This window comes from Protopterus annectens, chromosome 12.part0 (assembly GCF_019279795.1).
Source record: "Protopterus annectens isolate FY-2018-M chromosome 12.part0, PAN1.0, whole genome shotgun sequence".
NCBI lineage: Eukaryota > Metazoa > Chordata > Ceratodontiformes > Protopteridae > Protopterus > Protopterus annectens.
Genome location: NC_056746.1, coordinates 1,332,340,037 through 1,332,354,102, shown reverse-complemented (window position 1 = coordinate 1,332,354,102; position 14,066 = coordinate 1,332,340,037). Strand labels below are relative to the sequence as shown.

At 41.0% G+C, this 14,066-nt stretch overlaps 1 protein-coding gene across 4 annotated transcripts in view; it reads right to left on the bottom strand.

The window, feature by feature from the left end:
• MYT1 (myelin transcription factor 1) overlaps positions 1 to 14,066 on the bottom strand; it is a 410,503-nt gene that overhangs the window by 269,290 nt on the left and 127,147 nt on the right. For all 4 annotated transcript variants that reach the window (XM_044090391.1, XM_044090390.1, XM_044090389.1 and 1 more), the window contains exons 3-4: positions 11,769 to 11,823; positions 6,442 to 6,472 (exon numbers count right to left, since the gene is read on the bottom strand). In XM_044090391.1, coding sequence (XP_043946326.1) covers positions 6,442 to 6,472; positions 11,769 to 11,823 — 86 coding nt within the window. The remainder of the gene's footprint in view (positions 1 to 6,441; positions 6,473 to 11,768; positions 11,824 to 14,066) is intronic.

The following is a 14,066-nucleotide window of genomic DNA, read 5'->3' as shown; positions in this document are numbered from 1 at the left end:
TATTTTTTAAGATAAGTGTATTCCTTTTGGAGTTCTTACTAGTTTTCTTTCTTATTTAGAATTGAGAAGTATTTAGGATAGGCTATCCTTTCCTTTGTGTTTTTTGTGCTAGGTAGTTGGAAAAAAAAAAAGGAAAGAACCTTGTGTTCTCATTTCTGGCATTAGGCCCTGTTGGTGTTTCTTTAGGTTTCTTCCCTATCCCGTACAGCTGAGTTAGGCTTTCTTTAGTTATTATAACTGTAGCTGGTTAGACTTAATTTTGTTTTTTTGCAGCTAAGTCAAGATTTAAAAATTTGAGTGCAGACTTTATTATTTAGTTCTGATCTTTATAGTTTCTGCTTGAATTGCTGTTGGGATTTTTATTTCTTACAGTGACTTAACTGCAAGATTTACCATGTCTGAAAAAGCTAAGTAAGGATTTAAAAAGTGCCCTAAATTCAGTCAAAAAATGTCTATCACAGATGGCCACACCACCTGTGTTTACTGCTTGGGAGAGGTTCATCTCCAAGAAGTTTGTTCCATTTGCCATGATTTCAGTGCCAGGATTTTGGCAGAGAGGAAAAGAAAGTTAGTTGAACATGGTCTGATGAAGTCTGCCTTTCAGTCAGACTTAGTACTGCTTCTCCAGGAAAACCAATATCATCATCTTCTGCTTGTTCTACTGCAAGTTCAGATCTGAAGGGCTCTTCAGTTCCAAAGATTTCCAAGAAAGTTCCTGTATTGGTTCCACAGTCATTGGAGCCGTCTGTACAGGTAGTTGGTTGGAGCCGGTCCCCAGTCTTGGAACCGGTATCTCTGACCTTAAGAGCTCCGATTCTGGGATCACTGGCACCTTCTGTAGCTTCCTCTCGAGCTTCCAGACTTTCAGATTAGGATGTGGATCATGTGGCATGGAGACTGTTACAGGATCCAGCGCTGGCTAAAATTCTGTCGGCTTAGACTCAGGCAGTTTCAGAACCGACAAAGTCATCTCCTTTAATTTCTGCTCCTTCTCTGACTCGAATCGAGACATCGGAGCTGGAGGGAGCCGTTCAGTTGTTTGTGGAACCGTCAGTTCCAACACTCACTTTGGACCTGTCAGCAGTGACAACCCTGATGTCTTCTGCTCTGGCAGCAGACTCTAGGAGCCAACAGTCTCCTGTCGGCTCCAGGGAGGGGAGTCGAACCTATGTGTCGGTTCCAACTCTTCTCCTTGGGGCCTCAGCGTGGATGAGCTCGGCTCCAACCTCTGGCTCGGAGCCGGTGGTTTTGGTGAGGTAGGAGTCATCAGTGTCTTTGGACCCGGGTGCTTCCTCGCACTGGAACCATGGTGCCTTCAATGCCATGAGGAGGGTTTTGTCCCCCCAGACAGTCACAACCTCTGAAATGGCCACCTCCACCCGGAAAGTGCTGGAATCTTCTCTGTCACTGCAGTCCCACTGTAAGCATAGGGACCCGGAGTCTCAGGAAGCCCCATTGGGGAACCCTGCTCTTCCGAGACCTCCCCAGAAGTTCCCACTGAAGAGGTTCCTTGGAAGAGGTTATGTAAGAGGAGACATTTAGATTCCCCTCAGGAATCCATCACATCTGACACAGATTTCGAGGAATCAGAAGGGTCCCCAAAGTCACCCTCTGAGGATATCTCCTTTGTGGATATCCTAGAGATCCTTAAACAAAGGGGTGACTGGCAGCCCCTTAGACCTACTGAGGATGAATTGGTGCTCCTGAAGGCTTTTGGGTCTCGACCCTCCACCTCTTGGGTTTCTCCACCTTTCACTGAGTTGATGGACCTTTTATCTCGAAGGGCATGGGAGTCACCAGATACTATGGAGCCCATTCCTAGGAGACCCAACAAATACATCTCAGCACCTCATGATAAAACCTTTATATCAAAACCAATTCCTGTTGATGCCATGGTGGTTGCGGCAGCCACTAAGAAAGAGATGTCGGAGACCTCTATGTCTGTCCATCCTCCTAATACGGAATCTAGGATTATAGACGGATATGGCAAATGCATGTTCAGTTCTATGACCTTTGCTCTTCGGTCTTTGAACTATCTAACCCACTTCACAAAGCTTCAAAGAGATCTCCTGAAAGAGCTAGGAGATACTCTCCAGGGTGCAGTAGCCGATACAGTGGCGGACAAAGTGACGTCTCAGCTTGCTACCCTCAATTTTATCTTTAACTCTTCCATGCGCCTGGTATCATACACAGCTGATGGGATGAGTAGTGCAGCGGGTACAGGAATAGCTCTTCTGAGACATTCCTGGATGCGTGTATGTTCTTTTCCAGAACCTTTCAAGTTGTCCTTTGTAAATGCCCCATTTGATGGTCCTTCCTTTTTCAGACTAAAAGTTAGAGACCCTCACCAGATGTGAGCAAGATGGAAATACTCTATCTGCCGTAGGAGTCTGTTTTTCCACCCCTACTAGACCTTATCCTAAAGGCCAATGGGGAGGGAAAATGTGGTTCTGCAAAGCCCAAGGAGCTTTTTCAAAATCACGAAGTGAAGACTCCTACAGGGGCAGAGGAGGGGGCAATGATGGAAGACGATGCACATGTGGCAGAGGGGGTCCACAGAACCAGGGTGACAGGGATCAGTTCCTTGGGAAGCCCTACCAGTGCTCCTGAAAGGAGGCCTGACTGTTCTGCTCTGGAGTCAGTCGGGGGACGTTTATCTTTGTACCTAGGTGCCTGACTCAAAATTAAAAAAGAACAGATGGGTAGATGTTCCACCCAGTCTATGGGATGTAGCAACAGTAGAGGTTCAAAAACTATTAGAAAAAAAGAGTCATCCAACCAGTCCCAGCAGACCAGCAAGGATCCGGAATTTACTCAAGATTCTTTTTAGTGCCAAAGAAAACAGGGGACTGGAGACCAATTTTGGACCTCAGCAGACTCAACAGGTATGTAGAAAAGACAAAGTTCCTGATGGTCACGATTCAGTCTATACTCCCGTTCCTAGGGAAAGACAATTGGATGTACTCAATAGATCTTCAGGATGCATACTACCATATCAAAATGGCCAGGCCTTCCAGGGATCACCTGAACTTCAGGCTGGGAGCCAGTCATTTCCAGTTTCTGGCGCTTCTCTTTGGTCTCACTACAGCCCCCCAGAGTGTTCACCAAATGTATGGCAGTGGTCATGGCTCACTTGAGACATCAAGAATCCGGGTGTTTCCATATTCGGATGACTGACTCCTCACCGCACCCACCAGGTGCGAGGGACACTGCCTTAGATCTCTGTTTTCAACTGGGCATCACAATAAATTCAGAAAAGTCTGCTTTATTGCCATCGCAGCACACAGTATTTATAGGAGCAGACAGACACAGTCAACATGTCCCTAAAACTTCCTTCAGAAAGAGTGCTTACCCTACGACATCAAATTGTAGCTCTCCTTTCAAAACACAAAGCACCAGCTTTGCAGATTCTCAGGCTGCTGGCCAACATGGCAGCAGCTATCATTGCAATACCCCTGGTGAGATCTCACATGCGCATTCTTCAGTGGTTGCTATTCACTCAATAGACTTTTCAGGACTTACCAATGAATCACCCAGTTCTGATAACCAACTCTTGCAAGGAGGATCTTCGGTGGTGGCTAACGTCCGAATCAGTGACCATGGGACATCCCTTTGTCCTTCCGGTTCTAGTTGCAATGGTGATCATGGATGCCTCCCTGATTGGGTGGGGCGGCATTATCAGGGATGGACAGCCCAAGGTACATGGAAGGTACACGAGGCTCAATTGCATATAAACATCCTAGAGATGAGAGCAGTTCTCTTAGCGTTGCAGTTCTTTCAAGACTCTCTTCCTCTGGGCACAATTGCAATCCAGTCAGACAACATGTCCGTAGTCTGGTATATAAACAAACAGGGTGGAACCAGATCCTATCCCCTATGAACAGGGTGGAACCAGATCTTATCCCCTATGAACAGGGTGGAACCAGATCTTATCCCCTATGAACAGGGTAGAACCAGATCTTATCCCCTATGTCGACAGGCTGTAAGAGTATGGAAATGGGCAGAGTCCACCTAGCGCTTTCTGATAGCAATGCATGTCCCGGGGAAATCCAACATGATAGCGGACAAACTCAGCAGGGAAATTCTGTTGCCTCATGAGTGGTCCCTCAAAAATGAAGTAGCAGAAATGATTTTCCACAGATGGGGCCAGCCTTGCTGCAATCTCTTTGCAACAACCACAAACACCAAATGCAGCAACTACTTTGCCCTGATCCCTCAACAGGTACAGTCCCTGAGGGACGTGCTTGTACATGATTGGCACCCGGGACTCCTTTACACCTTCCCACCCTTTCCCCTGATTCTCAAAGTTTTGCAGAAAGCCAGTTTTCTGGGCAGGACATTTATCTTAATAGCCCCATATTGGCCTCTTCAAATCTGGTTCCCCTTTCTGAAGCCTCATCTAGAAGAACCTTGGATCCTGGACCCAGTGCTGGATCTTCTGACCCACTCATTAGGAGCTCTTCACCCTTCACTTTAGTCCATCAGGCTGACAGCTTGGCTGCTCCAATTCCCAGAATAGCCAGGTTCCAAAACTTATCAGAGGAAACTCAACATATTATTTTGTCCTCACATAAGTCTTCAACCAGGAAACTATACCTCAGTAAGTGGAAGATGTTTTCAATCTGGGCTCAGCAAAATAACATTGACCCTTTTCTAGCCTCCATATCAGATATCTTAGAGTTTCTGACCAAACTGTTCAATGAAGGAGCTGCAGCAGCAATCATTCGGGTACAACGGGCTGCTATATCCAATTTCCATGTAGGTGAATCAGGAAAGGATAGTATGTCCCACAAGATGATGAAGGCTTTTTTGAAGGGTACGATGCATCTAAGACCGCCAATTAGATCACCCGCCGCTCCATGGAATCTGAATGTAGTCCTAACCAAGATTATTCTTCTGCCCTTTGAACCTGCTTCTTCCTGTGAGCTGAAATATCTTTCTTGGAAGACCATTTTCTTGGTGGCCATTACATCCGCATGCAGAGTTTCGGAGTTGCAAGCCCTGTCAGTTAAGCACTCATATTTGGTATTCCACAAAGACAGGGTTTCCTTCAGGATAAATCCTTCTTTCTTACCCAAAATTTGTTCAGAATACACCCCTAATTAAGTGATTGATTTGCCTGTTTTCTTTCCCAATCACACTAATCAGTTGGAATATATGCGTCACAAGCTTGACGTCCGTAGACAACTTAGTTTCTATTTGGACAGGACAAAAGACCATGGAAGAGCTTATCAGCTGTTTGTCTCCTTCTCAGATTCCAAAAAAGGTGCACCGGTATCTAAATCTACCTTATCTAAATGGCTTTCTGATTGTATATCCTTTATATACCACACTGGAGATATTTCTTTAGAGAACAAAGTCAAGGCTCATTCAACCAGAGCTGTTTCTACTTCCATAGCCTTTTTTGCCAGACTACCCATTGATTCTATTTGTGCAGCTGCCACATGGTCTTGGCCACATACCTTCATAACTCACTATAAAGTAGACAAGGCCTCTAGGGACAGGGCTTCATTTGGTTCTGCTGTCCTTAGACAGGTACTCCCATGAGCCACCCAAGATTGTGGTGTTGGGGATGCTACCCATCAGTAAGAATGAAGGCGAGATTGAACAACTTCACATAAAGAAGTTATGTACTTACCATAATGTTCCATGTGAGTTGTTCTTCTTGCCTTCATTCTTACGACACCCCACCTAGCCTTTATCGAATGTCTGGAAGTTCGAGAGAGGGTCTATGTTTGGTTTTGGTTCTACTGAGGAGTTTCCTCTCACAAGTTGTGTACATGATTTCATTCAAAATCTGATTTGGATTTAGCACTTGTTGGCAGCAAACAAGATCTGGGAAAGGTAGAGGTGCATTGTGGGGTAGGGTTTTGGCCTTGAGCTTTTAGAGACCTTGAGCTTTGCAAATTGGTCAACTCGGAGCTGAGGATCGGCTCCGAAGCCATCAGTAAGAATGAAGGCGAGAACAACAACTCACATGGAACGTTATGGTAAGTACATAACTTCTTTTTATTTGCAGCAGGCAGTTTCTGTGAGTGCTGAGCATGTTTCTAAAGACTAGGGACAGTGCTACATATGGAAGCATGTTTCCCCTACAGTACAAACGAGTGGAAAATGAATGGCATTTGCACTGGATATGCATGTGAATGCATGCCTCCATTTTGTACATTACAACAGAATGAATGCTTCCCGTGCAGGGACTGTACAATGATGCATACCTCAGCTATAGTCTTTGCAGTATAATAAATGGTGCCACAGTAGAATGTCGAGTTTAGATGTGTACCACCCTTCTCGACATATATTCCCCATACAAGAACGACAGTTTCTGGAGAGGAATCTGTGCATAGACATGATTCCACGTTTCCTACTGCAGCATATAATTAAATAATTAATCTTATTTTGTACCTTCTATAATGTAAAAAAGGAAATTTGCTTTCTTACCTTAATTCCTGTCCTATGAATTCAGCAGGTACTGTAATTAAACAAAAAGAACAATATCAGAAGTTGACCATCTCTGATAAAATATGTCCTAAAACACAGCTATAGAGTTATTAACCTGCAAACCCATTATCTGCCTGTCCAACAAACGTCTGACCTGCAGTCGTCACTTGTGTATAGCAGTCAGTCAGTCTTGCTTTTCCGAGACCAGTTAAAGGCACACATCTTTCTATCAGCGGTAACCTGTGTGTGTGTGTGTGTGTGTGTGTGTGTGTGTGTGTGTGTGTGTGTGTGTGTGTGTGTGTGTGTGTGTGTGTCCTTGGTCTGGTTAAGGGAACTGCCCAGAATCACACATTGTGTGAGTGGAGACTGAGAAATGATCACTTGACCAAGTAAGATTCAGCTTTTTTGCATCTTGTTGTCTTAAATGACGAGCATAATTCCACTTTTTTAGATGTGGCACACTCGCCATAATGCTTCACAGTTACATTGTTACATCAGACAATCTCTTTTTTAGGAATTTACTTGAAAAATCATATGATTTACTATCTGAACATTTTCTTCCTTTATATGTTTTGAAGGAACAGTTACTTAATCATTTAGTACTGACATTTGTTGATTTTGATGGGCACTCCTTTATGTTTCTTAAAAAAATAAATTTCATTATAGGTTCATAGGTGTTTACTAGGCTAACGAGAGCAAGGGCCTTTTTAAGCCTAGCCATACATCCCAAATCTCTGACAAGTTCTGATACCCTTGAAAAGTGTAAGCATGGGCCTGGGAGATGAACCATGTACAGGTCACCTGTTTGCATCAGACACATAGGTGCCAAACCAGGGATGAATTTCCGGTTTCCCATCCAATTGTCCAAGCTGCACTTGAATTGGGTTAGGGAGGAACTCTGCTTCACATGGATTGGGAGCCTGTTCCATAGACAGGGTAGTCTCTGGGATATATGCCTATCTCTCCAGCAGCTTCTATTTATATCACAGGCAAGGTTTAAGTCTTTAGAACGGGTAATTCAGGAACTGTTTGTTTTGTGGATATGTAGGAGGTCCATCAGAGTGGGGTCTGACAATCCCCTGTATGTCAGGCGTAGATCTCCCTTCAAAAGCCTGTAGGAGACAAAATACAGGGATAGAGCCTTGAGGTGGTCTGCATATGACATATTACTTATGCCCTGTATTCTTTTAGTGAGGAACCTATGTGGACATTCCAGTTGTTGTATATGACTGGTTAGGTTCATACCAAGGGGGGCATTGTACTCAATGATAGGTCTGATGAATGCCGAATACAGTGGAACAATGACTTCCTTGGACTTATGGATGATTGGAAGTGTGATTTGTGGTCATTACTGTGTTAGAGATCTATCTTTATATGTCTATATATATGTGTAACTATCAATATCTGTATTTATCTATCATTTATGAATATACCGATATCTATCTACATATCTATGTTTGTATGAATAAACAAATAAATCCACAGCCACAAGTTTCAAAAAGAAACTATTGAGTTTATTGGTAAATCCAGATTAAACTCAAAAATTTCTTATTGGAACTTATGCTGTGGATTTGTGTTTGTAGAATTTTTTTTTGCATGCACTTTTTTCTGACTGAAGCTATTCATGCATGGAGGTGTGTTTTAAGTTTTACACACACACGCACACACACACACACACACACACACACACACACACACACACACACACACACACACACACACATACACACACACACACACACACACACACACACACACACACACACACACACACACACATACACACACACACACACACACACACACACACACACACACACACACACACACACACACACACACACACACACACACATTATATTAAAATCTTGTGTGGTTCTAGTACTTATTCCAAAGTTATGATTTCCTTATTTTTGAGTGGATAAAGTGAAATCAGGGGTCCTGCTAAGTTTTGATCTTGGGGACTGACCATAGCGATGTACAAGATGACCAAGACACAAGAGAAAACATGAGGGGGAGGGACACAACAACAGAAACATTAACTGTCCATTGTTGCTTTTGGCTAGGCTTATATAGGCCCCAGGGCCAATAGCATTGTACCTACCTATGAACATATAAACCTATGAAGAGTGTTCCTGCTCCCTCTGCTGGTTAAGCTACTGCTATTTGTTTACATGATGTTCTTTGTTTTTTCCCACTAGGGTCATGGTCTGTTTCAGGGGAGATCTGACCTCATATTTATATAGACTAAGGGAAGTCTGGCACAAGTAATTAGCCTGCTCTGTGTCTGGGAGTTTCTAGGTTCCTGAGCATCATGGCTGATGTGGTGTTATTTTGTGCTAGTCAGTAGTCAGAGGGCAGTGAGGAATGCAGTCTCTCTGGTAATATGGACGATTATGGTCTGTCTGACAGGAATTGAACTGATAGTGTCAAAGTGTGAAGATTAATTTAACTTTGTGGCTGTGGATATGAGCAAACTGTTCTGTCAACACAAATGGTATACTCTGAACAGAATTCCAGTAGTCCTTGATTTACTTATAAAATTATAAAGGACTGAATGGCTTTGGAAAGTTTACAAGCCATTCAGGTAAAAATGTAAGTTTTTTTTTCAAGTACAGCAGTGTTTGAACATGAAGCAACAGTCTATTTTGCTAGAATGGAAAAAAAGCAGCATTGTTGTTGTCTGCTGGGAAAGAAGCCATGACAAAGAAATTATTGTAAAATGTACTAATCCTGATTACATATTACTTCAGGATTTTTTTTTCTATTTTTATGATGAATTGAATTAATATACTGCCAAACAGGTATTGAACTAGGTTAGCACTGGCAAAAAAAATACAAGGGTGAAAGTTGAGTGGGAATCCTGGGGATGATACTAGATTTACAGATGAGAAAAGACTTGTTTTTTAAACAAGAAGTGAGGAAGTGCAAAGAGGATAAAAAAAGAGCAGCATAGAAACTGGAGACACAACTTTAATGAACGAATGAACAAGTTAAGGGCTTTCTTTCCTCAGTGCAGGGACTTCCTCAGAGCAATATTCCTAAACCAACCAACCTGAAGTGCAAGAGAATCCCTGTATTGATCTATTTGCTGTTTGATTTCATATATATCCTTTTTTCTAATACTGATGCACAACTGTTAGAGGGAGCGAATGGTTCAGTACCTCCAGGCTGTGAGTGCTGGAATGAGTGTTTTTGTGTAAATTAGGAAAAAAGAAATTTACTAAAGTGTCTGATACTTGGAAGCCTTGAAAATTATTGAAAACATTAGAAAATTATTGTATGAAGGTTATTAAAACAGAGTGACATGCATAACATTCAGACATGTGGAGTCCAGAGCATAAATGTTTTGATTTCTTTTGATATATTTTGAGAAAAGTAGGCATTGTAGATGATACAAAAGTTACATTTGCAAAAATGATGAAAAGGGATCTCTGACAGAGTATGTAAGTTGTACAGACTACAAATATTTTGAGAACTATAATTACAAAATATTTACCTTCTTATCTTATTTATTTAACATTTATTAACCAGGAAACTCTGACTTGGAACAAAGCCAATTTTCAGCAGAGGTCCGGGGGGAAATGCCCCAGATGCATGTTGTGAGAGGAAACCCACACAAACTCAAGGAGGACATGCAGACTCCGCACAGAAGGCACCCCAGCCAAGAATCGAACCAGAGAACCTCTTGCTGTGTGGCAACAATGCTACCTCTGCACCACTGCGCCGTCCAATTTATGAAATATAAATTATCTTTTATGCCTTGAAATATAATTGTTAAAAGTAATTTGCTCTTTAAGCAGCCATGTGACAGTATATCACATGTTCGACTGTCCTTTTTAGCTTGAGTGTTTGGGTTTGTGACTGTTGACAATGATACCTGCCTTGGCAAGCTGGTGTTCATATCAAAGTTCTATGATACAGAAGGCAAGTATGTATGGTCATTATTTATTTATTTTTATATTTTCCCATTTTCCATTGTTTGATTTCCTTTAGATAGTCATTGTGACTTCTCATATCAGTTTCTTTTGGTTAGCATTTTCAGGTAAGAATTTTTTTTCCCACTGTTGTTGTCTCCCATAGTTGGGTCATTGAGGGTACTGATTGTAAACAGTTTGCACTGAGTTTCAGTTTGTTTTTGTTTAGTAGTAGGTGATTCTCTTGACTGTGGTTGGCCATTTTTGCTTTTACTATGTTTGTATACTTTGTAGCTGATTGCAAGATTCTGTGAATTTTACTCAGTGGCTGCAGTTCATTTAGAAATTACACTTATAAAACAAGGGTTTAGTAATTTAAGCAACAGACTTTACAAGCATTCACTTGAATATGCATGTTGTATATACCTCCTCTGCACTACAAAGAAACAGCTTAACTGCAGCCTTTAAATGTTTTATCAGTGTGCGCAGAATCATTTAAATCAATTGTAGCATCTGATAGAGTAACTGCAGGAATGAGAAATCATTTTTGTTGGTTTTTTATAGTTTTTGGTACATGCCAATGAAGACTCGATGTGTAACACTGTTTCCAAACTTTTTGTTTCTTTTTTAACTTTTATCATGTCAACAATGCTACATTTATTGTTATTAAGCCATATTTTATTTATTTTATTTTAATTTTGTATATGTTAGGAGCAATGCATATCCTGAGACTTCTTATAGCTAATGTACTTCCAGGGTGCACTGAATCAAGCTTATCGAGTCTGCAGATGTTTACTGCTTTCTAGTAAGACTTGGTATATTGTGGGGCTATTAGTTTCCCCTGAATGCTACTTACAATACACTGCTATATTGCTGCTTGAAAACACCTTTTTTCAGACTGGTAGTTCTTTTCTGCTCCTTGATCTTTGGGGATCCCAGGTTTTGTAAAAAAAAAAAAGTCAGTAATATATGCTCATGTGGTGGCCACCCAGATCAGCCTGCATTATCCCGGTTTCCTGAGTTAACTGTTGATTTAATTTGTTTTTACTTATTTCATTTTGTTGCACACACTAATACATACATTTCTTCTGCTTCCTTTAACAAGAAATGCAAACATTAAGACTTGTTTGAAGCTTAGGAATTACTGTTATCTTTCTTGAAACTGAGAGAAAGTCTCCATCATAGGTTTGCAAAGGAAAATAAGACAAACTCATCATTTTAGTCCACTCTTTCAAAAATGCTCCCAAGAGTATTTTAGCTTTAGCATCAAGTTTTCATTGACTTGACATAATCATATCTCATTTTCTACAAATAAATACAATTTGTAATTCTGTGGTTACTGTTTATCCTACTAAATTAACATAAGATCAGCCATGCAAATGGTATTGCGTGAAGAAGGGCTTGACTTACTTCGTATTCCTTTTGATCGTGTGCGTGTTCTCTTGTCATCACCTTCAAGGCTCATCTGGAATATAGAAAAAGAAATGCAGACATGATTTTCTGGCTGGCATGCGCATCTCTAGATTTGTCTCGATTGTTTCTTCATTACATTTGGAAGAACGTATATATTTTTGCATTGCTTTATTGACATTCCATATCAATGTGCACACGTTACAGAACTTCCAATTAATTATCACTTGAGGAAAGTAATGTCTGCTCAGTATGACACTGGTAGGTAACATAAAGCAAATGAAACAGGATTTCTAAACAGCAATAGCACCCCCAAAGTGCAAGGTTTCAGTTCCTACCACTGCTTCAGACTCTACATGGAAAATGATGGCTCCCAGCCATAAACATTTGGCTGCATGGAGTAGGGCTTACCAAAGCTGTATGTGATTCATAGGAAATGTACATGTTGAGAAAGAACACATATGTTATAACACCCCACATGCAGTCTTGTACATGTACTGTCGACTTGCAGCACAAACATAGATGACCTCATGGATTACATGAGATTCACAAATACTACATCGACCCCAAAATATAAAGCTGATATTGGTGAATAAACAATACTTGTTGGAGAAATCGTTATGTTCATTACTTCTGTGAAGGCTGCCAGCTCAGCTAGCTGGAATTTGGTAAATAATTCTGTTATTTTTGAATAAGTAATATGGTTTGTATGCTTGTCTTACAAATGTAAGAAAACTATATGTTATGTGTATATTAAACTACTGGTGCAGAAGTGTGTGTTAAACTGTATGTTATGTGCTGAGCTTCAAGAATATAACCACAGTGTACTCTCCTGGAAAAGAACAGAGTTAACTTGTAAAGTCTAAGAAAGAAGTGAATTCTTTACGATGGTGCTTATCTCAGCTAGGAGACATCATTTTTGCAGCTAGAAATTCTTTCTATTGTCTGGAAACAGAAATAATTGCAGGTTTCAAAGGTAAAAGTATGTAACTGTTTTACGACTTTCAGTTCCAGGCAAATTTTTGACACAGAGGTGACAAAGAATGATGTAATCTGAGATAACCTAGCAAAAATGTTTGATAGTAATTTAAGAACTATCTCAGAGAGTGAGTCTGTGCATTTTGTATTTGTCTTTGGACCTAGAAACATTTTCTCATCAGCACTTCTCATCTGTATTTGCCTAGCTCTGTAAATAAGTCATTTAGGGCATAGTATCTGTTAGATATATATAGGAATACAGTAAAGATTAGTTTAGATGTTTTCTATATTTGTTTGAGACTATCCTGCAATGTTGTTTTAAAGTATTTCCTGTGATTCTGAACTCGTCACTGTGTAAGTTATTGAGTATTGTCTTTTTCTTTTATTATTTATTATTAAATGTATTTAAACCTTTTAATTGTGGCTGGTTTGTTTAGAGATATTTAAGCTCATACTTGCATATGAATTTGGTGACATTGTACAGGCCACTCTTAAATAGCCATAGTCTTGGACACACTTACCATTTGGATAATAGTAACATTACACAGTAAGACTGGGCACCCTTTGGTAAGGGCCTTTATAGTAGCTGATAAGTAGTGATTGGTGGCAGCTGGTACTACCTTATAGTCTGGGCAGAAGGGGGCATAGCTATTAAACTTGTGCCAGCCTTACCCAGGAGTGTCTGCCTGTTTGGGTATAAATCAAATCTCAAAGTGTGTGTGTGTGTGTGTGTGTGTGTGTGTGTGTGTGTGTGTGTGTGTGTGTGTGTGTGTGTGTGTCAGCTACTTGGGAAAGGACATGAAGCACTGGTTGGACAGAGAGGGTGCTGGAGGTTTTGGCTGAGATCTTAACCCTATAGCTGTGCCAGTGGGGAGTCTTATTGGGGATCTGGAGGGAGAGATAGAGAAAGCAGCCCCAGACTTATTGTGATCTCTGTGTGCTCTTAAGGGAAATTGTACTTTACTGTGTGTGTACTTGTATCTTCCCAATGTGCATGTCTCTCACAGGTGCTAGTGGTAAAGACTGAAGCTCCTTGATTACTAGGCCAGTGCAGGGGCATCACAGCTTCATAAGTCAATACTCAGCTGTTGATCCAGAGGACCATTATTAGCATAGCCACAATATCTAAAACTGTAGGTATCCATTGACTGATTTATACTTAGTTTCAACACCCTTTCAGTGAGAGCTTGACAGGGCAAACCCAGGATGTATTTACAATTGCTCTTTCACTCATTCAAGACTAAAGAGGGTCAGGAAGCTACTTTGCTTTATATCCAAAGAAAGCCTATATCATAGAAAAGGCATTATCTGGAATATATA